This window comes from Choloepus didactylus, chromosome 7 (assembly GCF_015220235.1).
Source record: "Choloepus didactylus isolate mChoDid1 chromosome 7, mChoDid1.pri, whole genome shotgun sequence".
Taxonomy (NCBI): Eukaryota; Metazoa; Chordata; class Mammalia; order Pilosa; family Megalonychidae; genus Choloepus; species Choloepus didactylus.
Window position 1 is genome coordinate 66,785,589 of NC_051313.1, and position 22,295 is coordinate 66,807,883.

Consider the following 22,295-nt stretch of genomic DNA (forward strand, 5'->3'; position numbering starts at 1 on the left):
ACAATTAATTTATACAAATGGTTAAATCTCATATAGATATGTTCTAATTGGGACTTTTTTGTGCTAGATTAAGTATGAAGTGAAGGATTAATTTTCCCCAAAGAGAAGTTTGGCCTTTGTCCCCACTCCTCTAAAAGTTGGAACTTCTCAAGTGATAGGAAGGTCTTTGTTATTTATAGTGTGCCCCTCAAACCATACCTGATGGGTAATGCTAAAAAGGTGATTCCTGGTCAGAGCACTAACAATATGACTCAGGATGGAGAGTAGCTGAACCAGAAAGACCATGTCATTAGAAGGTTAGGGCTACGAGCCACATCTCCTCTGGGAGAATGAGTTCAGTCATAGGGCCAATCATGCCTTGCCTATGTGATGAAATCTCAGTAAAAACTTTGGATACCTAAGCTTAGGTAAACTTCACTGGTTGGCAATATTCTTTGAGTATTGTCATACATTTTGGCTAGGAGGGTGATACGTCCTGACTCCACAGAGAGACGACAACAGAAGCTTTGCATTTGAGACCCTCCCAGACTTTTTCCTATGTGTCTCTTCATTTGGCTGGTCCCGATTTGTATCCCTTTGCTATAATAAAATTGTAATTGTAAGTAAAGTACTTTCCTGAGTTCTGTAAATCATTCTAGCAAATTCCCAAACCTGAGAGCTTAGGTGCCCCTGAACTTTTAGCTGGTTGTTCAGAAGTGAGGGTGACCCTGGGAACCCCTGTACTTGCAGTTGGTGTCTGAAGTAAGAGTAGTCTTATGCAGAACTGTGCCCTTAACCTGGGAAGTTTGGTCTAATTCCAGATTGTTAATGTCAAAAGTTATTATATCAAGGAACTTGATCTAGTCAAATACAGGGAGTGTTACTTTAGAGACACATGGGGGTCATTATAGAGGACTGGGGAATCTGAGATCTGAACGATCAAATGATCATCCAGTCAGTAGTCACAGGAACTGGAACCAGGGAGATAGCAGGACCTAGGAACTTCAAGGGACTGATAATTTTGTGTCTCCTCTCTTGCTGTGTGTGGTTGTTCTCAAAGTATCTTTGCCCCTTTCTGACTATTCATTCACTCTTTTTTCCTACTGCTTTCGGTTGGTCTAGTTTCTTCTTCTATTTATATCTATTCTCTTCATTCTTGTCTTCTCAAAAACCACACCCCTTTGTTTACCCTTCTCTCTTATATCATCAACCCTTTTATTTTCTTTTGAAAAAAATGCAGATACAGGAATACAGATATGCTTTGGCATCTCCCATCTTAAAAACCAAAACAAGGAAACAAAACAAAACAAAACTCTCTTGACACTGCATCTCCTTTCAGTGACTACCCATTTCTCCGATCCCTTTCTCAGAGATCTTCAAAGAGCCCTCCATCTATGCTGCCTCCACCTCACCTCTCATTCATCCCTTACCCCATTCTAATCTGCCTCTCACCCTCATGCCACTATTGAAACTGATATTCTTGAGATCACTTTTCTGTTTCTGTATTACCCCAAATTTTTAACCTCATTCATTCAACAAGCTGATAATTTCCTCCTTGAATACCCTCCTCTCTTTTCTGAAACATCACCCTCTCTAGACTTTTCCCCTACTCCTCTAACCATTTCATCTCACACTTCTTTTCAGGCATATTCTCATTTACCCATCCTCTATAAATTGAGCTTTGCCAGGGCTTAGTCCTTGGACTTGTCTTTATTCTCTTTCTACTCTTCTACCTCAGTGATTGTATTTATTCTCATGACCTTAAATACCTTTTCTAACAAGGCAATTGAACACATGAGGGGGTTGTTCTAGATAAGTGCTGTCAGATAGAACTTTCTGTAATGATAAGTTCTATATTGGTGCTGTCCAGTACTGTAGTCACTAGTCATAGGGCTAGTGTGGCTGAGGAACTGAATTTTAGATTTTATTTCATTGTAATTGCTTTAAGTAGCCAAATGTGGCTAGGGGCTATGGTATTGGATAGCATGGTTCTAGATGAAGAGAAATAAATACAAAAAAAACCATAACAGCAAAACACAAAATGTGAAGTTGGTTAAATGTGACAGATGCAGATGTGCTGGTGTTTCAGCTTGACCTCTCTCTCCCCTGCTTTGTTTCTAGTTCTCCCCAACTTTTGACCCAGCTGATCAATGCAACCCCAGACCCACCTCCAGCCACAGAATAGCCTTCTGTATTCTTCAAGAGTTCTCCTTCATAGTCCCATTCCAGCAACTGGATGAGCCTGACTTCCCAGATTCCCCTGCAAGCTCTCTCTTGTACACCCAGTCATCAGGAGGGCTGTTTGATGACCATCTCTCATTCTCCAACTTCTCTTTTTGAACCATTACTTCTCAGATTCTCCCATCTAATAAAAATTATTATTCCTATAATAAACTCCTTATTCCACAGTACTCTTAGGGTTCTGCTTCCCCAACTGTTTCCTAACTGAAACACCCTTGAAATCTGTTACTCTTTCAGTCTTCCCCATATCAATAAATGTCACTAACATCCATTCAGTTGCTCCCTTACTCACTATTTTCAGTCCATCACCAAGTCCTTGCTAAATATGTCCAAAATACATTTTGAATATGTCTTCTTCTTTTTCTTCTGCAACTACCTTAGTCCAAGTAGCTACCATTTCTCACCTGGTCCACCATCAAATTCCCAATATTTATTCTGTTTCTAAATACTAATTTTAAACATGTAAAATGTTTTCAATGGCTCCTGCCAACTTTCTATAAATACCTGCCACTCTCTCCCTCACCAAATATCCTCCAGCCACAAGCTTTTTCAGCTCTCTCAGGGTTTTCACATGTGTTATTCATTCTGCCTAGAAGTTTCTTTCTTCCCCTTCCCTCCTCACTTTCCTTGGCTTACTCCTTCAGGACTTGGCAGAAACCTCACTTCGTCAGAAAGGCTTTCCCTGGCCAGCCTAAGTTGATCCTCACCTGTTATTCTATAACACTTCGTCATGTTAACTTCTTGTTTGTACTAATCACACTGTAATTATTTTATTTGTTTACTTATTTATTCTCTGTTTTTTTCACTTAGCTGTGATCTCCATGGGTAAAGAGACATTTTTGCTTTTTTCATCTGGTGCTTAGTTCAGTGCTTGCACATTATTGGTACTCAAAATATATTTGTGGAATGACTGATAAAGTGAACAGATTTCTCCTAACTTCTACTTATATACAGTTTCCGTTTCCTTATAACTTCAGCTTAACGTGACCTCTCATAGCCCCAGTTCTAACTCCCTCTTCATGACACTGAACCTGCATTTGGTTTTTCTCTAGGAATCTTCTAAGCCTCAGCTCTTACTGTTAAACTCTATGATTCTCTCTAGCTCTTAATTCAAAATCAAGAAAAAGGGGGAGAGGGAGAGGGAGAGGCAGAGGGAATCTCAATCTGTTCCAATTGGCGGCTCTTAGGTCTGGTGCCTGATGGCCTAATTAGCTGTGGCAAGGCAAAGGTGAGTGGGTGTTACAGAGTAAAAATGTGACAGTCTAGGCTGATCCCTTTGCACACACGGGCTGTGGGTAAAGCAGTTTCCCTTGGAAAGAGCTTTGAGACACACAATGATAGACGTGTTCAGAGATAGAATTATCATTATATTTTCCTTTCTTGTACCATGATTCATCTTGAAAATTTGAGCAACCAAAGAATTTTTTGTATTTTGAGACTCCATTCAGATTAGAATGGGAATGCATTTGATGAAACCATTGTTTGGGTTTATATTTACATAATCCCTGATCTTTTTGTAGTCATTGTATAAAGGTTTGTGGCTTCTTGCAATTTAATCCATCATCTTCAATTGTAAAAGTTAAAAAGTAAACAGCTAAAATGAGACTGAACTCATTTTTAAAAAGAGGCTTAAACCATAGAAAGAATATCTTGCATTTCAAATGTATTTAAGACATGTCAGTTTTTAATTGCAGTGAAAATTGAGATGTGAGAGATGTTGCAAAAAATTTCTTGGTTACTAGAGTGATGGAGTTGAATCACATCTACTATCTCTCACAACTCTAAGATTTTATGGTTCTATGGAAAGAATAAAAGGATGTTTCCCATATGAATTGTAGGGCTTTTCTCCCCAATTATCAAATTTATATATGGTCATTGAAGAAAGTTTAAATAATCCAGAAGAAGAAAATATCATTCTTTTTTATTTTAACAATGTAACACAGAGTAGGTGGAGGAATGTTGAATGACAAGCAAAAAATCCATATCAGCCTGCTTGTATGCTTCCCTTTCATAAATTGCCAACACAACAGATCCCCATCTTCTGACTACTTCAAAGGTTACATGGATGGAAAGATAGCAATGAAGCATATGAATAATTAACTTTTTAAAAACACATATATATTATAACAAGTAAAATATCACCAAAGTAAAAAGTGATAGTCTGCCCTTCCCCAATCCTACTTTTTAATTGTAACTGTTTTCCATAAAAACAAAAATTTTTATACTCATGAACACATGGGTATACACATACACAAAGACCCACAAACTCTATGAGTCAGGGATCACCTGTCTTGACATAGGCCATTGTAAACCCAGTGCACACCACAGAACTTTGTACACAGAAGTTCAGTTGCTGAATTGAATGAATAAATTAACGAATGTCACACTCTACATTGTTCTACAACTTGCCTTTTTTTTTTTTTTTTTTAACAATTTGAGAATTAACTTGGACAACTTGCTATTTTAGGACATCTATATCCACTACACTCTTTTCAAAGGCTGCAGAATAATTCACTAGATGGGTGCACCACAATTTATTCAACAGTCCCCTGTTAAGCTATTTCCATGTGTGTGTGTGTGTGTGTGTGTGTGTGTGTGTATTTAATATTACAAACAATACATATGGTAGTAAGCGTTTTAGCCAAATTGCCTTCCAAAAATTTTATATCAAATAATCCTCTCACTAACAGTGAAAGTGAGTGTGGATTTCTCCAAAGCAGATATTCTGCATCATGAATTGAACAGTGTTTGAGTGGTTACCTACTGCTCCAGCAGGCTAGCTGTCTTCCCCATGTCTGGTGCTCTTGACATTTGTGAGCTGGTCCTGTCAAGAGCACTAGGGATCCATAGGAAGAGACTTTCTTGTCAGAGTTCATTGCAATCAACTGGAATTGAGGTTACACACTGTGATTTTACAACTTAAAGCCAAATGGAGCCAGTCACCAGGGCCTAGGGAGATCAGTCTTCCTCAGATATGCTTGCCTAAACCAGTGTGATGCTTTAAAGAGCCCCACTCTTTGACCCTCGTGGCATGGATCTGTTTCCCAGTGTGAGGTAGGTTGGGGTTACTACCATCCCACTTTGGGAAACAGAGTTTGCATCTGGCAGCCTGTAAACTGGAAAGGCTGTTCTCAGCCAACCTCCTTAGGGTGTCCTTGTTTATCCCCAAGGAGATGAGGAGAGACGACGCCGGCTACAGGATGAACAGACTACTGGAAGGACTGGTGTGTATGTACTTCACATTCAGAAGAGAAATTAGATATTTCAGGGAATTGCAATGTCATGGTGTCTGACTTCTAGTTCAAGTTTGTGTAGAAACAGTATTGATAACTGGAATATTGCATGCATGCTTGGAGATGTTTTTTATGAATCTTAAGACTCACTCAACAGATGTTGGATTGGGGAAAATCCAAAGTGCAATTTCAAAATAAAACACATTTTTAGGTTTCAAAAAAAAAAAAAAAATGTTTGGGCTAGAGAGACCCTAAAAGTCATCTATTTCAATTCATGTCTTTTACAAATGTAGAATTATAGATTCTGAAAGGAGAAATGATTTGCCCATTCCCAGCAGATCTGGGATTAGAACCCAGGTTGTCTGGGGTCTCAGCCAGTTATTTTTTGGTTTAATTCAGCAAGTCTTTACTAAGCATCAGACTGCATTAGGTACTATAGAGGATTTAGGGAAGTAAGGACACATATTTATTGAGCACTTTTTTGTGCCAGACACTATGCCAGGTGCTCTCAAATACATTTCAATTTAGCCCAGTGTACCTATCACACCAAGCTACCAAATCAACTAGTTTTTTTTTTTTTTAATTTTATTGGGGATTCCTCATGTACCAGTAATAGTAATTCTCAGAGTCGAGCCAGGAATAAGAAGTTTCTGTAGTCAGGAGGACAATTATACTACTGTTCCATTCAAAAAGGTGTCGCACGGGGAGCATGGCTGGCTGCTTTTTCTCAGTCCTGGTTAATACCTTAGTCACTTCTCTGTGTGCAAAACCCTGAGAAATGCCAGAATTGAGAGGCGGCCAGCTGAAGCCCTCAAGTGGCTGAGATGAGGCTGGAGATAGGTGGGAGAGATCTTGGAGGGCCTTGTTGATATAGTTAAGGATTTTAGCTTTTGTTCTAAGTATAAAACGGGAAGCTAATGAAGGGTTTTAAGCAGATGCCTCACAGGGTTTTATCTGCAATAAAAAAAGAAAGACTTGGGCTTTGAATGGATTAGGAGAGCTGCAAGAGTGGTTGAATCAGGGGCCTTTTCATTAGTCCCAGTTGGAGATGATGGTGGCTTTGCTGGATGATTGCAACAGAGAGAAGTGGAGATAGATATATTTATATGGGAAACAGAACTGACAGAATTGATTGACAGCGGTGAAGGAGAAGGAATGTCTGGATGATGCCAATTCCAGCTAATGCTCCTGATGGTTGGGGGTGATGATTCATTGAGATGGAAACTTTAGAGATGCCAGATTTAGGGGAAAGATCATGTGCTCAGTTTCCAAATGCTGACTTGTAGTGCCTGGGGGACAGTTAGCCAAAGGAAAAAGGTCAGAGTAGAGTAGAGTTAGATATTTTAATATGGAGTCTTTGGTCAACATTGCTTAGGTAGAAAGCACTTTTTTAGGTACAATTTTGATTCCCAAAAAAGGTTTAAATAAAAGATATTATATGGTTCAGATTTATTCTTTCATTCTTTTGTTATAGCCGTAGGATTACTCTATTTTTATTATATCTTTGTATCAAAATTTTTGGTTATGTGTTTCATATACCATTACCCACAACTTTTGAATTGTGAACTAAATCCCTGTTTTGCTGAAATATTTTAATACCATAGCATACATGTTTGATAGTAAGGGATATGAGGTAGAGGCTAAACAGGTTGGCTAAATAGTACTTTAGTCAAAAAGTATTTCATATTTTGATCCCAGTTCCCATGACAATAACCTGACATTTCATGTGCTTAAGCGCTTTGAAAAACGCTAACCTAACTTTTTCTCGAACCACGGGTTATCATGGCACAGGGCTCATTTGGGGAACCAGTGAGTCCTTAAAAATAAGAAAAGTTTTTAATCAAAAGGACCCTTATTATTTTTCGCTATAGCTGCATTGGATAGAATTAGTAAAATCGTATCTGAAATCCATATGCCTTTGTCTTGTCTTCCTCGTAACTAGTAAACGGTTACAAAGGAAATGCCACTTCACCTAAGATTTAGTTGCCAAGAATTTTGAAAAGAACTTTTGAAATGATATTTTCCTCACAGTTGCACTAACCACTCAGCTTTGTGCTTCCTCAAGTTCAAAACAGTGTTGTGGGATGCCCTGAACTGCTTAAAAGGCCAGAGACTGAAACGGCGGATTGCACAACCCTTCACCACCGGGCGGTTTCGCTTCCAAATCTGGCCTTCCTATCATCCCCAAGGCTGGAGCTGCTCCTCGCTCGACTGGAATCAGCCCGGTCTCCCTTCAAAAGCTGCCAGTTTTCCGCGTCGGAGCCTCGGATGTCCCTCCCTCTGTCAGTTCTATAGGAAAAGAAGCCGCGCGGGGTGTCCGGGAAACCTCATTGTCCCATTGAGGTGACCGGGTCTCCCCCCGGACGACTCTCGCACTCGAGTCCCACTAGAGCAGCAGACTATGGGTCCGCAGGTCGCCACGCCGCTCCCCTCCCCCGCGGCCCCATTGTCTGCCTCGCCCCGCCCCGGGGGACACGTGCGCTTGCAGCTTCCCGAGCGAAGAGAGCGCGGGCGGCGGCGGCGGCGTGGACAGCGCCTGGAACGGCTACGCGGCGCAACGCCGGGGGTGGGGGCCGGGCGCGCGAGGACCGGTGGGTGCCGGCGGGGAAGCTACGCTAGCGTTCCGCGCCCCCCGCCCGGTGCCTGGCTAGCCGGGGACCGAACCGGGGGGAGGGACGTGCACGTAGTGCTGCTGTGGGGGGTGGGGCGGGGAGGGGTGGAGAGATGCCTGTCTCCTGACAAAGGAGAACGAGTGGGACACGCCGAGCCGGCCCGCCCCGCCTGGAAGGGAGCGGGAGGGGGAGTGTCGGGAGGGGAAGGGGCGGACCTTTCATTCACTGTTGGCCCCACCGCCGCTGCCGGAGCGGAAGGGCGGGGCCTCGCACCTCCCCGCGGGGGGGTGAGGAGCGAGAGAGGCGGCGGGCGCGGGGGCGGAGCTCGCGGGCGCGCGTCCTGAGGCGTAGACTGCGTCGTCACGTCAGCGCGGGAGAGAGAAAGAGAGCTGTCGACTCGGCAGGGACTGGGGGATAGGGGCGAGAGAGTAAGGGAGGGAGCAAGCGAGCGAGCGAGAGGAAAGGCGGGCCACTTGTGTCTGAGCGACTGCGGACTGGAGAGGGAACTGTGGCGGAAAGAAGCAGCGAAAGGAAGAAGAAAGGCCGAGAGAAGAAGGCAGACGGAGGCTAGTGGTGGTAGTAGGGAGAGAAGGAGGAGCTGGAGGACGGCAGGGGCTTGAGAGAGTGAGAGAAGCGGACGCACGAGGGAGGGGAGGAAAGGGGGGGGGGGTCACGCGGGGCGCGTGCGCGCACCGGGAGCGCGCTCGGAGGCGAGTGGAACTGGATCGGGTTTGCTGCCAGCGGCGTGAGCTTCGGCCGCCATTTTACAACAGCTCCACTCGCGCCGGACACAGGGAGCAACGAGCACGCGTTTTCCGCAACCCGATTCCCTCGGACAGGATTTCTCCGCCGTAGGCCAACGGGGAGGTAACGACCGCCAGGACCCGGGCCTGGGAGGGGAGCTCCGTGACATTGTGGAGTGAGCTGAGGAAGGGCGGCGCAGGCAGAAACCGGCTTTTCTGGAAAATGGATTCCAAGGGGGAAAGGAGCACGTTGACTGAGGCTGCTTGGGAGTAGGCCGCGACCCGCGCCGCCACTTCCTCCTCTCCTCCATGTGCGGCTGCCGTTCCGGCTTTGTCTGCGGCGCTCCGGGGCGGAGGTGACTCCGCGGCCCCTTGGCCCGCGCGGACCGCGAGCGGCGGCAGAGTTGGTGCGTGGCTATCGGCCGCGACGCGGGAGTGGGCGGAGAGGTGCAGGTCCCGTCCGGCAGCCGCGCGGCAGGCTTGGGTGGTGCTCGCTGTCCGGCGGGTGTTGGGCAGTTTGCGGAACGCCCTCACACCTCTGGGTTGTCGGCCACGGGGTGGGATGGCTGGTTCCGGCGCCGCAGTTATTGCAGTGAGGGGTGGGGGCTTGCAGAGAGCACCGCTGGTCACGTCTCGGCGGGGCGGCCCGCCCGGGGGTCGCCGGCGCCCGGAGCGAAGAGAGCCATGTGTCACGGCGCAGACGGCGGTGCTGGGGGGGGGTGGGGGGCGGGGAGAGCCTGTGCGCTGCGCCGCCGCGGCCTCGGTGTTGAGGGGCAAGATTGTACAGCTGCTGCTTTCTGGGGGCTCCCACCGCGGCTTCAGGTTGATGTTGGGAACCAGTGATGATTTTTTTGGCCTGGGACACGTTGGGTTTCCGTTGAAGGAAGTTGTAGGACATTTGAAGGCGCGGAGCACGTGTTTCTAATGGGCTCCTGGCGGCCGCAGTGGTGAGGCTGCTGCTTTGGGTGCGGAGTCGGGGGCGGGTTTTAGGGTGCGGGGGTGAAGGGTGGAGAAATTGGGTGGTGGGAAGGTAGCTTGTGTGAGCGCTTTGTTCTTCGCTGTTACTCATCTATAAGCTGCAGGCGGGAAAAGCGCGCATTTTGGGGGTTACCTTTGAGAGGGGCAAGCCCAACTTTGCTTTTGCCACACACACACCTTATTTTCTGTACGGGCCCAGCTGCATGTGGCACGCTGGCTCGTCACTGTGCTGATCGGGTTCCATTTGTAATAGGGTTCTTCCTAGGGAGTGTTAGCAGGTGAGTCGGGTGGTGCTAAGGAAAAACAGTGAATCGGTCGGTCTGTGCCCAGGCTCTAAATCTGGCTTGTCAGGCGATTGTGACTTTAAGGCCTCTTCAAAGGGAGGTGCAGGCTGACTGGTGTAGTAAATGGTAGAGGAAAGTAAAGATTGGGGCTCTCATATTGTCTATTCTGTTTGAAGATTCTAGTTTAATTTTGCTTATTGCGTTTGAACAGATCTCTGGAAACATGGCTACAGAACATGTTAATGGAAATGGTACTGAAGAGCCCATGGATACTACTTCTGCAGTTATCCATTCAGAAAATTTTCAGACATTGCTTGATGCTGGTTTACCACAGAAAGTTGCTGAAAAACTAGATGAAATTTACGTTGCAGGTAAGAACTAACACTTGCAAAATTACATTATGAAATTTTTCTATTGGACTTCTAGCTTTAAGCTAAAATATAGCAACTTTTTGTGGTTTCCAATAAGTGTGGGAACTGGAGTTTTGACGTGTTGAGATAGTTGCTTAATTTAGATTGAACTAGAGGTTAAGATGTATAGAGGGAGGGAAGAAGGAAGGGAGGAGTAGGAGCTAGAGGCTGGCTGGCCGGCAGTCTGATGGATGGATAAGTGTAAGACAGTGGCAACAGCTGCCACTAAATGTTGGAAGCAGGCCAGGTGATTTTTTTGAGTATTTTAATAATAGTATTCTTGTTAAATAACTTGGTAACTGTAGACTTGTACCCTGTCTTTCTTGGTGTGGCTGGTTTTTTGGTGGTATCTGAATTAGAATAGAGGTTCAGCTGTCATGCTTGGTATTTTGTTGGTTGATTTTAGGATTTGTAAGCCTATATATTTACTGTAGAAAAACTTAGTGCTCACAATTATCGTAGAAACAAAACAAGATATAAATGAAGTTGATTCATTATTGTAAATGTGGTTGAGAGGCGTTATTTTGTTCAGAAATGGCTCAAGTATGTGTCTTTCATTATGTAGATAAGGGAAATAGCGGAATCGTTAGTTGGCACATATGTACCTGTACTGGCCAGTAGTGTTTTCTGAGAAATCTTTTCCAACATATTAAAAGTTGACAACTAATTGTTTTCTCTTCTCCAGGGCTAGTTGCACATAGTGATTTAGATGAAAGAGCTATCGAAGCTTTAAAAGAATTCAATGAAGACGGTGCATTGGCAGTTCTTCAACAGTTTAAAGACAGTGATCTCTCTCATGTTCAGGTAATGTCAATGTAAAAAGAATTAAAATAAAAATTTAAGTAGTTTTGGTATACCTTGTACTTTCTAATTAGGTATAGATATAACAGTTATTGTTAAATATGGTTGGAAAATTTTTTTACAGAACAAAAGTGCCTTTTTATGTGGAGTCATGAAGACTTATAGGCAGAGAGAAAAACAGGGGACCAAAGTAGCGGATTCTAGCAAAGGACCAGATGAGGCAAAAATTAAGGTATGTTTTAAAGAACTTACTTTTTTACCCCTAAATGCTTTAAAGTTCTTTTAATTATTTCCTAGTTTTGGTGCATTAATACATCTTGAATGTGAAATGTGTGTGTGTATTTTTAAGATGTTGAGAATGAATGGCTGTGAGATAATTTATTACTCTTCTGATTATTTTTAGAAAAGGTCTTTGCCTTTATTTCTGTTTCTAAAACAACTCACTGTTCTAAGTTTTTTTGTTTTGTTTTGTTTTTTTGTTATCCATCTACTGATATTTATTTTAAATTTGCACTATTGGTATTCCTATTAGAAGATTTAGAGAAGTACATCCATCACCATTCTAGATGCTTTTGAAAAGCTGCAAGTCCAGGTTGCTGACAGTGGGACTATATTGGGAGGATGATCAGTGCACCATACTTGTGGAGAGCAAACATTTAACAATTGGCTGTTTTCAATACTGTCTTTTTCCATTTTCATTAATAGGGGTTTTAAGGTTAATTTTTTATTTCTAAAAGCTTTTAACAATTATTTAATGAGGAGATGTAAATGAGAAAACTGAGGCTGGGAGTGTAAGTCTGTGTTTTTAAGGTCATGTATAGAAAAGTAGACAGCCTCAAATTCAACTTGGTTTTTGTTTTTGTGTTGGTGAGTTTTTTAGTTTATAGCAGATATGGTGAGATATGGTGATCATACTAGTTTTAACCTGGTGTTCTTAATATAGTGTGTCTGTGCTCTTGAACCAGAAGATTATGATTTAAGAAAATCAGGTTACTAAGTACAGAGAAGTTCTGTGGTATTTTGTGGTGGCAAGAGAGAAATCTGGAATATGGAGATAGGATGTTAGCTGTTAACTCTCTTCATGAATTTGAGACTCTCACAGGTGTAGCTATGAATGAATTGAGTTTGAAGTAAAATCTAATTTTTCCATGAATGGAAGTATGGTTGACCCCCACAGTAGTTTCATCAGTTGTAATTAAACCTACATTTGGGAGTTTGAATTTATTAAAATTTTGTACAAACTTTAAAGTTTAGTTTAAGTGTGACTTTTCAGTTTTATCTTTAAAAGGTGGTGGCTTAAAGCTTTAATGTGACAAATTGTGACAAAAGGGCAGAGACATTTTTATAGAATATTTGACAGAGGGGAGTATTTTTTCCTTTTTTTTTTTTTGTTAGAGATTAACATGAAAGATACGTTTGGGTCACATAAAGGTTAAGGTAAAAGATCTAAGCATAGGGATTACATGATAGGAAACAGTGATGATGAGCCACTTATGGTTTAGTTTATGTTATAGTCATAGATTTGAGTTTTAGTTTTGTTAGTAACCTAGGGTTGTACACTTAAGCAAACTGAAATTTGGTGTAATGGAAAAAGCTACTTAAATATATAGTTTTTGTGAGTTTTGATAGTTTTAAGATCAAAGAAATTCTTGTGTACTGTATTTTTTTCATAAACATTCAATGTCCTTTGAAAATGTTGAAATCTGTCTAATCATTCCCATTGTCAGAGTCTGAGGTGACCCCAAATCATTAACAACCTTTTGATAAGTTTTATTAAATGTATCTTGGGTTAGTGAGTTGGTTTTTATTCAAAATTGACTAGCCATTTATTAGATTGGTTTTTGTTATTTAGAAAACCATTCTTTGTGGTTGACATGGTAGAGAAGGGGAATAATTCTTGCCTTTTTCTTAGTCTTTGGTGGACTATTTCTGTGTAGTTCTTTTGTTTGTAAGGAATGAAAGGAAATTGCCCTGAGTAAATGTGTGAGTTGTGTAAAATATAACAGTTCACCTTTAATGAGTTTAAATGTAGAAATTATGTCACATTGTTGCAATTTTATAAAGTTTTCAAAGTCACTTTGGCTCTGTTTCTGAATGATGTATGCTTTCCTGTGAAGCATGGTACTTAAATGTCAGTTGAATAAGTTGTTTTTCCTGTAGCTTCTAGGCTTTGCATGGGGAGTATGATTTCTATTAAAGGTAGGCAAAATACTCAGAATGGCTGTGTGTACCTAGGGGTGGGGTACAGGGAATTTAGTGGGTAAGTAATACAGACTTGAGAGGTAACTTATCCAGCTCTTTCCTCGAGAGAAAATTAAATTTGGTCAAATTAGGTGTAATCATTTTTTAGGAGTTATAGCAGAGTAAGATGTACCCTACATTGAAAGTTGTTGATGGATTAAGATCTTAATTTCTATTTATTCATTAAGCACAATTCAGTAATGAGTTGAAACTAGAAAATAATTTTAATGGGATCATAAAAGTTTGACTATGAATTAGGACCAACAAAGTACGCATTAAAGGGGAAATTCTAAAATAGATGCCAAAGCCTCTTCATAGATAGCTTTGATGATTTGAAAGATTCGAACAAAATTGATTTTAACTACTAAGTGCATGAGTGTGGTCTTGTGAGTTAAATGTATTAATGACATTTGAACTTTTTAAGGCACTCTTGGAAAGAACAGGCTACACACTCGATGTGACCACTGGACAGAGGAAGTATGGGGGACCGCCTCCAGATTCCATTTATTCAGGTCAGCAGCCTTCTGTTGGCACTGAGGTAAAGAACTAAAAATTTGTACCTTTTGCAGTGAATTCACAGGTATTTGGTTACCTAAAAAATATTTTCCATGATTTTTACTTCATATTTTAATTTATAGATATTTGTAGGGAAGATCCCAAGAGATCTATTTGAGGATGAACTTGTTCCTTTATTTGAAAAAGCTGGACCTATATGGGATCTTCGTCTAATGATGGATCCACTCACCGGTCTTAATAGAGGTTATGCGTTTGTCACTTTTTGTACAAAAGAAGCAGCTCAGGAGGCTGTTAAATTGGTAAGTTTTTTTTCTTTCAGTCTTCACATTCATGATCTTTAATGCTATTTTTTTTCTTATTTTGCCTGAATTAATCAAATGTCTTTTTAATCTGCTAATTAGTCTTATACATTCTCTGTGTATACATTGTAATCGTATTTTTTGCATTAATATAGTTAAATAGGATTCAGGATCTGTAAGAAAGTGTGGGACAATTTCTAGTAACTGGTTCTTTTAGACAAGTGGCTTAGTGATTTTTTGTTTGTTTGGTTTTTAATTTATAAGGATGTGAAAAAGCTTAAGATAAAATACCTGACAGGGCTTCCATAGTCTCTGGACACATTTGAGCCATCCCTTTTTCTAAAATATTTCACAAAGACAATGTGATACTGTAATTCTAGTTAATGAAACAAAGGCATTTGTTGTAAGTATCAGTAATTTAAAAATACATTAGGTGAGAGTAGTTATTTTCCCAGCTTGTTGAAAAAAAAAGAGGAACTTTTAATGTTTTTGAATTATGGCTTATGTAACTCCCTTTAAATTAGTTTTATTAAATTCTGTGATTCAAGTGATTTCTGTATTTTATAGTTAAACAAACTGAAGTTAACTTCATTCCATGAAAACATAACTGGGGAGGAACCTTTCTAGAGGGTTCATTATGACTTATGTTAAATTTGTCTTATCTGGTTTACATATTTATGGTTAATTTAAAGCAAATTTAAAATCCTCAGACTGATTTCTCCTCCTCAGTGTCCCCTCCCCATCATCAAATGTTTTTACTTTTCTGTATTGCTTGAATCCCTCCACTGATAAGTTTAATGGAATATGGTGAAGGTTTAATGTTAGAAAATTACACTATTTAAGAGTACTTAATGTTTTTGAGAAAAGAATTCAGAAGTTTTTAGGTATTTCTTTTTAAAAAATTGTGGCCTTTTCTTCAAAAGAATGCTTCCTATTTCAGAAGGGATATAGCTCTCTAGAGTGTCAGACACTGGTAATTTTGAGCTGTCAGACTTTTCATTTCACAATTCAAGTAAAGTTTAAAGGCTTTGTTAGAGCTCTAGAAAGAAGTACTTTAGAAATCACTCAGTTTAATCTCTTTCTGTAAAAGAATAAAACATTTTTGCTGGGGTAGCCGTCTTAACTACAGAAAAGCTAGTAGGGAATTTAGCCAGAGATCTCAGTTCATTTTATTTATTAGGTTTTTTACATTGAGTTTTAATTTGTTTAATGAGAAGTATTGTCACTTCGTGTTACAAGTAATGGTTTTGTGTATTTAACCATTTTTAAAAGGAATCATTAAACTGACTTTGGTCAGCTACTTGATTCTTGTTACTAAAATGTGTACTTATTATGGTAGGTCCTTAGGAGGAACTTATTTCTTAAATGATTTTCAGAAATCTTATAGTAAAGATGTGTATGAGTGGAAGATACTATATAATTTAGTTTGTAACATGATTTTGAGTGCCAGCAAGTACACATTATGAAATATGTTTCAGTTTGGGCAATTACTTGTTTTAACAATAATATATTAACAATCCGAAATTATATTATTGTAGGCTGTTTGGAGTATAGTTTTATTGATTAGTTTTTAATAGGAATGCAGAAACTTCATAGATAACTAAGTAGCCTTTTTGATTGTTCTAGGAACTCTTGCCCTAAATCTTCTGTCCTCCTTTTAATAGGTTTCTCTCTGTTATGATTTTGAGCCTTTCTCTGGGGACGTAATTTACTTTACTCCCTGATGAATACAGGATACTTTGCATTATGGTGCCTTTTTGAAAGATTGTCCTAGTGATAATGGTGAACATTTGTCATAATTGGAAATATCAGCATTGCTTTTTTTTTTTTTTTTTTTAAGGGATGGTTTACTGTGGCTAAGATTATGGCAATAGCGGAATTGGGAGATTTGCCCTAATACAACAGTAAAAATAAAGGGTTAGACTTTTGAGGAAGTAATTGAAACATTATCTTTTTTTGCCTTCTCCTCCTTCTTGTCCTCCAAATAAACCACATCCACTTCCATTTCAGGTCTTCTCTTGCTGTTATGCTTTCGAATACTTCACCTGGTTCTTAATGGCTGCTCTCTTCTCATCAGTCAAGTCTTCTTAGAATGCCTTTCCTGAACTTTGAGCAGCTTGTTCCCTAGTCATACCATTGTCCTGAATAGAATTAAAATAGAATTCTTAGATGTACTTGCAATTAATTACTTCTTGACTTTGTATATTGATTGTTCATCTCTCCATGTCAGAATGTAAGCACTTTATTCTTACATACCCAACATTTTGAATGGTGCCACTGTATAGTAGGTGCTGAATAAAATAACTTGATTGGCTGATCAGTGTCATCTGATAACGTTATTAACGTCAACAGTTTTTAATATTCCCATATAGCTTATATACCCTTTTGCTATTTAAAGGTTTATTTTAGCTTCCATTTGCAGTTGTTTATTCTGTATTACCTTTGGAGGAAGGGATTACAGTATATTAATGGGTAATGATGAGTCAGTCTTCCTCACTCCCCTGGGTGAGGTATTTGGAATACCTGGGGGTTATCTGAAAATAGTATGTGGTGTTTGGGGTTGTCTGGGGAGGAAGAGTAGGCAGGAGTGTGTAAATACTTGGGTGGTGTGCTGCTGGAATTGGCGCCCAGGGCCACTGGTGCTGCGATGCCCATGGCAGTACTATGTAATGAAAATACTCTCCTGAAAATGCTAATAGCGCCTGTCTTACAAACACTGAAATAGATGATTTGTGTTTTAGGGTTAGAATTTATAATTTCCGTAGCCCTTGATGGTTCTATTCATCAAAGAGGTTTTGTGCATAGAATACCTTTTGTTTGTACAATCATTTTGATGAGTGCAGTTGGTCCACAGGATGAGTCCACAAAGATTTTGAAAGTAATTTAGCAAATATTTACTATGTTTAACTTGAAGACTTTTGCTATGGGAGTATAAGGTAGTTTGATCCAGTTTTTGGCTTTAGAGAAGCTAATTATTTAGTGTCAGCAAGTGGTGCAAAGAGTAAAGGAAGGATGAAGAGAGATTTCTTTGGGTTAGGATTTCGGAGAAGGCTTTGTGGTAAAGAGGTTTGAGTAGGACAGTGAAAAATATAGATGAATCTAGTTGAGGCAGTGTTTTTTGTGGAAGTAGAAGATAAAAACTCCAGAAGGTAAGTCATTACTTGCTGGGCCAAACTGCAGGGTGACATTAAAGTTTTGAGCCGTGGTGTGGGTGGCAAGGTGAAGGATGTTGGATAGAAAAAGAAATAAGGGCTGGGGTGAGAGGGTGCATCAATAGAAAGGAAAGGTTATAGCTTTTGAAGGGAAAAATGATAGTGGTGTGCTATGGGTTCTATTCTACTGATCAGTGACTTAAATGAGGGCATAATTGGACTGCCCTTGGAACGTTTGATGATTTGAAGCTGCATGCAGTAATTATTGCCCTGGATGACAAAAATCAGGATCTGAAAAGATTTTGATTGTCTGGGATAGTTCACACCCAGCAAGATGAAACTGAATCCTATACACAACTAATTTAACAAGTAAATTATAAGCCATGGTGTGTGTCAGCAGTGTGGTGTGATTGCCAAATAAGTTAAGGTAATCATGGACTACATGTAATAGAGGCATGGTGTCTGGAAATGGAAGATTAGTCATAGTCTCCAGCTCATTCTAGGCTCCTCAACCTCATTCTCCACCTACAATATTGTGTTATGGATGTCACTCTTTTTAAGGGGTTCATTGTTTCCTTTGAAGCACTTTAGTTTCCCATTGTCAGGGAAGGAATGATTAGCCAGGCATAGAAACAACTCGGGGGGGGGGGGGTGGTATGAGATTTTCATGTGAGTATGTGGAATGCTGTCATTTGGGGGAGGGAATAGATTTATTCTTTGACTCCCAAAGGGCAGAAATAGAATTGATAGCTAGAATTTTTAGGGAGGTAGATTTTGGCTCAATATAAAGAACTTTCTAATTAAGAAATGTTTAAAAAGTAGACATGTTTGGGAGGTAGCGGTGCTTTGCTGCTGTGTTAGGGCTGAGCAACCATTTCTAGATCAGATTCTAAATCTGAGATTGTTAACCTTCCTGGGGATTTGGTGACGGACTAGGAAGGAAGGAAAAAGTGACTTAAGAATTTGAGCCTAGATGACAGGAATGTTACAGACTGCTTAATTCATATTTTAGTGTTCTTAAATACTCAAACTGCATTGACTAAAGTCCAGAGTTCATTTTATATTTTATATTTGGACACCTCACTGTGGTGGTAAACCTGAAAGCTAGAGTTCTTAGATTTAACATATAGGGCCCATCTTCCTAGAGTTTGAAAGATCTTTTCAAATTTCTTTGTTCATTTGGACACCATCATTATGTCCTGATGATTTTCAAACTGTTTTAACAGTATGGCTTATCAGTATTAAATTAGGAGCCCCATTAAGGCTTAGTACAAGTTGTTTTTTTTTTTTTTTTCCACACATAACCAAGCTTTATTTGGAAGCAGTTAAAACAGCCTCATATTTCAATGGTAAGAAATATTTTATGCCTCAACGTGCCACATTCATTTCCATCTCTGTGATTTCACCCTGCTTTTTTGTTACTAAAATGCTTCCGACTTGAGTCAATCTGATCCATCTAAATTCTACAGTTTAATACTAGGTATTACCCCCTTACCTCTCTGAGCAGCAAGTTGTTTTTGTAATGTATCCCACTTGCTGGGATGAGAAGTTTATTTTTGGTTTTAAAATACTAAAGAATGAGAAAGTTAAGCAATTCCAGTATACATACAAATATGTGTGTGTTGAGGGGGGTGGATGGGTACATGCATTTAATCTGTAGATGGGGTATTGCTTTAGGAAATGTTTATTTCCAGGTACTTTTCTTGCTTTATTTGGAGAGTATGCACAGAGGGTCTCCTTACTTTTGCTCCTTTAATGTCTTACTTTCATAGGGGAGCCAGTTTTACTCTCTGGTTTACCTATAATTGTTTCATATTTTTTAATTAAAAAAATCATAGGTGGAGATGAGTAATAGTTTACTTCATAAATCCTGCTGTAAGTTCTTAGGAATGCATTAAGAGATTATAGCATAGCCATCCTCATACCTTCTACCTACCCTGGTCTGAGTAACCATAGCAGGACCAGTGATTATGGGTGAGAAGGAAAGAAACTTTCTGTAGATAACAAGGGAAACACTCATAAAGACTTTAAAGCAGCCTTGTTAATATGGCTGTGTTGATGGAAGTGTTTGGCTACGTTACAGATTGGCTGTCTTACTTTTATTTCTCTGAATATTGTTTCCTTTGTGGAATCTTTCATTCTTTCTGGTCTCCCCTTCTAGATTTCTTTAAAGAATTTTGGTTGCTCTCAATAGCATTTTTTTTTTTTTTTGGCATAACCAAGAATTCTAATATTTGTCACAAGATTTTTTTGTTGTTAGGAATTTTCTTATAGTAAATAGCTCCTGCTTGAGAACATTTAGAAACTAAAAAGATACAAAAAAGGAATGAATATTATACCATATCTTGTCACCCCCAAGATAACTATTTCTCCCTTTAAGCATTTTGTATTTTCTTCCTTTTTTCTGTTGGGTTGAATTGTTATAGTCATCGCCTAGTGTTACAAACTAGATTACCAAATTGAAAGTAATTAATATGTCACTACAACTGATTATTTGATGGTAGATCATAATCTAGGGATTTACATGTCTCAAAGCAATTTGCATTCTTAGGCTAACTTTGTAAAATAAGGTGTTACAGTTTACTTGTCTTAGCCATTGATAGACTATACTCTCATAAGACCCTTTAATTTATAAAGGGGATTTACAGGGGACTTCAAGGATAAAATCAAAGGTAACCATAATCCCATATGCATTCCTAGATTCAACTATAGCTCTGCTGCTTACCAGGCAAGGGAGTGTTTCTGCCTTTAATAGAAGAGAAAGACATAAATACAGTGTAAACTGTGTAAGAAGACAAAGTCAATATCAGGGTTTCTCAGCTTTGGCACTATTGACAGTTTGGGCTGGTGGGCTGTGTGGTGCATGGCAGGATGTTTAGCAGCCTCTCTGGCCTGTACTCATTAATCTCCAGTAGTAGGACAAACAAACAATTGTAACCACCAAAATGTCTTCAGACATTGCCATTTGTCCCTGGGAGGGTGGGAATTGCTGCACTGAGAACTGCCAGTCTGTGTTAGCATAGAAGAATCTCTTGTTGACCTAAATTTATAGGCTTTTAGGGATTTTAGAGTACTTAATGATAGAGCTCAATATCTAGGCAGGCAGAGGAATTTGGATGGGGGAAGTTTCAGGGAAGGCATTTGTTTTTGTTCATGTTTGAGAACCGGTGTAAATAGGTAAAGTAATAAACTATTTTGGAGAGAAAGGAGAAGTGGCAGGGTTTTTAGGATGGACTTACATGATTTCAGTAGGTAAAAATTGTGATCATTTTATTTTAAAAAAGTTACATCTCTGGCTTATGGATAAGCCTGGGGTGAGAATGTCCATAGGCTTGGATAGCCTGAATTGTCAGTGGGGAAGAAAGAGAATGAAACTATGCTGAATTGGAGGTAATATATTTGGACTTCATGTTTAATTGAATATCTGGAGATGAAGAGGGGAAAGGGAGGAATCCAGGGCACTTTGCTGGTTTATGTATGTTTCAGATACTGGGTATACAATATTATGCAAGAATGGGAATAATCAGTAGGGAGAGGAATGTTGTTTGTTTGTTTGTTTGTTTGCCATTAGGCTGGTCTGTGAGTTGAAAGGAAATTGATATGTTTTTATTATTTTATTCTGTATAGCTATATATTCTGTATAGCTCTACTTGTATGTATGTATAAAATAGATTGCAAGGCCAGATGTGTAAGAATTGAGTAATTATTTATTGTGGCTACTGCCACCAATGTTATTAGCATGCAATTTGATTTTTTTTTAATATTCATTTTATTGAGATGTATTCACATACCATGCAGTCATACAAATAAATCGTATATTTCATTGTTCACAGTACCATTACATAGTTGTGCATTCATCACCAAGGTCAATCCCTGAAACCTTCATTACCACACACACAAAAAAAACAAGAATAATAATTAAAGTGAAAAAGAGCAGCAATTTGATTTTTTTTATTAAATTCAGTTTTATTGAAATACATTCACACACCATACAATCATCCATGATATACAATCCACTGTCCACAGTATGATGACATAGTTATGCGTTCATCACCACAATCTATCTCTGAACATTTTCCTTACATCAGAAAGAATCAGAACAAGAATAAAAAATAAAAGTGAAAAAAGAACACCCAAATCATCCCCCCATCCCACCCCATTTGTCCTTTAGTTTTTATCCCCATTCCTCTACTCATCCATACACTAGATAAAGGGGATGTGATCCACAAGGTCTTCACAGTCACACTGTCACCCCTTGTAATCTACATTATTACATAATTGTCTTCAGGAGTCCAAACTGCTGGGTTGGAGTTTGGTAGTTTCAGGTATTTACTTTTAGCTATTCCAGTACATTAAAGCCTAAGAGGTGTTACCTATATAGTGCATAAGAATGTCCACCAGAGTGACCTCTTGACTCCATTTGGAATCTCTCAGCCACTGAAACTGTTTCGTCTTATTTTGCATCCCCCTTTTGGTCAAGAAGATACTCTCAGTCCCACAATGCTAGGTCCACATTCATCCCCGGGAGTCATACTCTGCGTTGCCAGGGAGATTTACACCCCTGGGAGTCGGATCCCACGTAGCGGGGAGGGCAGCGAGTTCACCTGTCGATGGCTCAGTTAGAGAGAGGGCCACATCTGAGCAACAAAGAGGCACTCAAGGGGAGACTCTTAGGCACCATTACATACAACTTTAGACTCCTTTGTGGTAATGAGCTTCATAAGGGCAAGTCCCATGCTCGAGGGCTCCGCACATCAAACCGCCAGTCCCAATGTTTGTGACAACATCAACACCAGTCCAGGTGAG

The 22,295-nt window shown here is 40.0% G+C and overlaps 1 protein-coding gene across 6 annotated transcripts in view; it reads left to right on the forward strand.

Moving 5' to 3' along the window:
• Window positions 1-8,753: 8,753 nt before the first annotated feature.
• Window positions 8,754-22,295, forward strand: part of LOC119539673 (synaptotagmin binding cytoplasmic RNA interacting protein) — a 28,978-nt gene continuing 15,436 nt past the window's right edge. For 4 of the 6 annotated variants that reach the window (XM_037843362.1, XM_037843363.1, XM_037843364.1 and 1 more), the window contains exons 1-6: window positions 8,754-8,932; window positions 10,282-10,441; window positions 11,166-11,284; window positions 11,406-11,513; window positions 13,947-14,060; window positions 14,161-14,337. In XM_037843362.1, coding sequence (XP_037699290.1) covers window positions 10,294-10,441; window positions 11,166-11,284; window positions 11,406-11,513; window positions 13,947-14,060; window positions 14,161-14,337 — 666 coding nt within the window. In that variant the 5' untranslated portion in view covers window positions 8,754-8,932; window positions 10,282-10,293. The remainder of the gene's footprint in view (window positions 8,933-10,281; window positions 10,442-11,165; window positions 11,285-11,405; window positions 11,514-13,946; window positions 14,061-14,160; window positions 14,338-22,295) is intronic. The other 2 variants (XM_037843365.1, XM_037843366.1) reach the window with 2 other exon arrangements.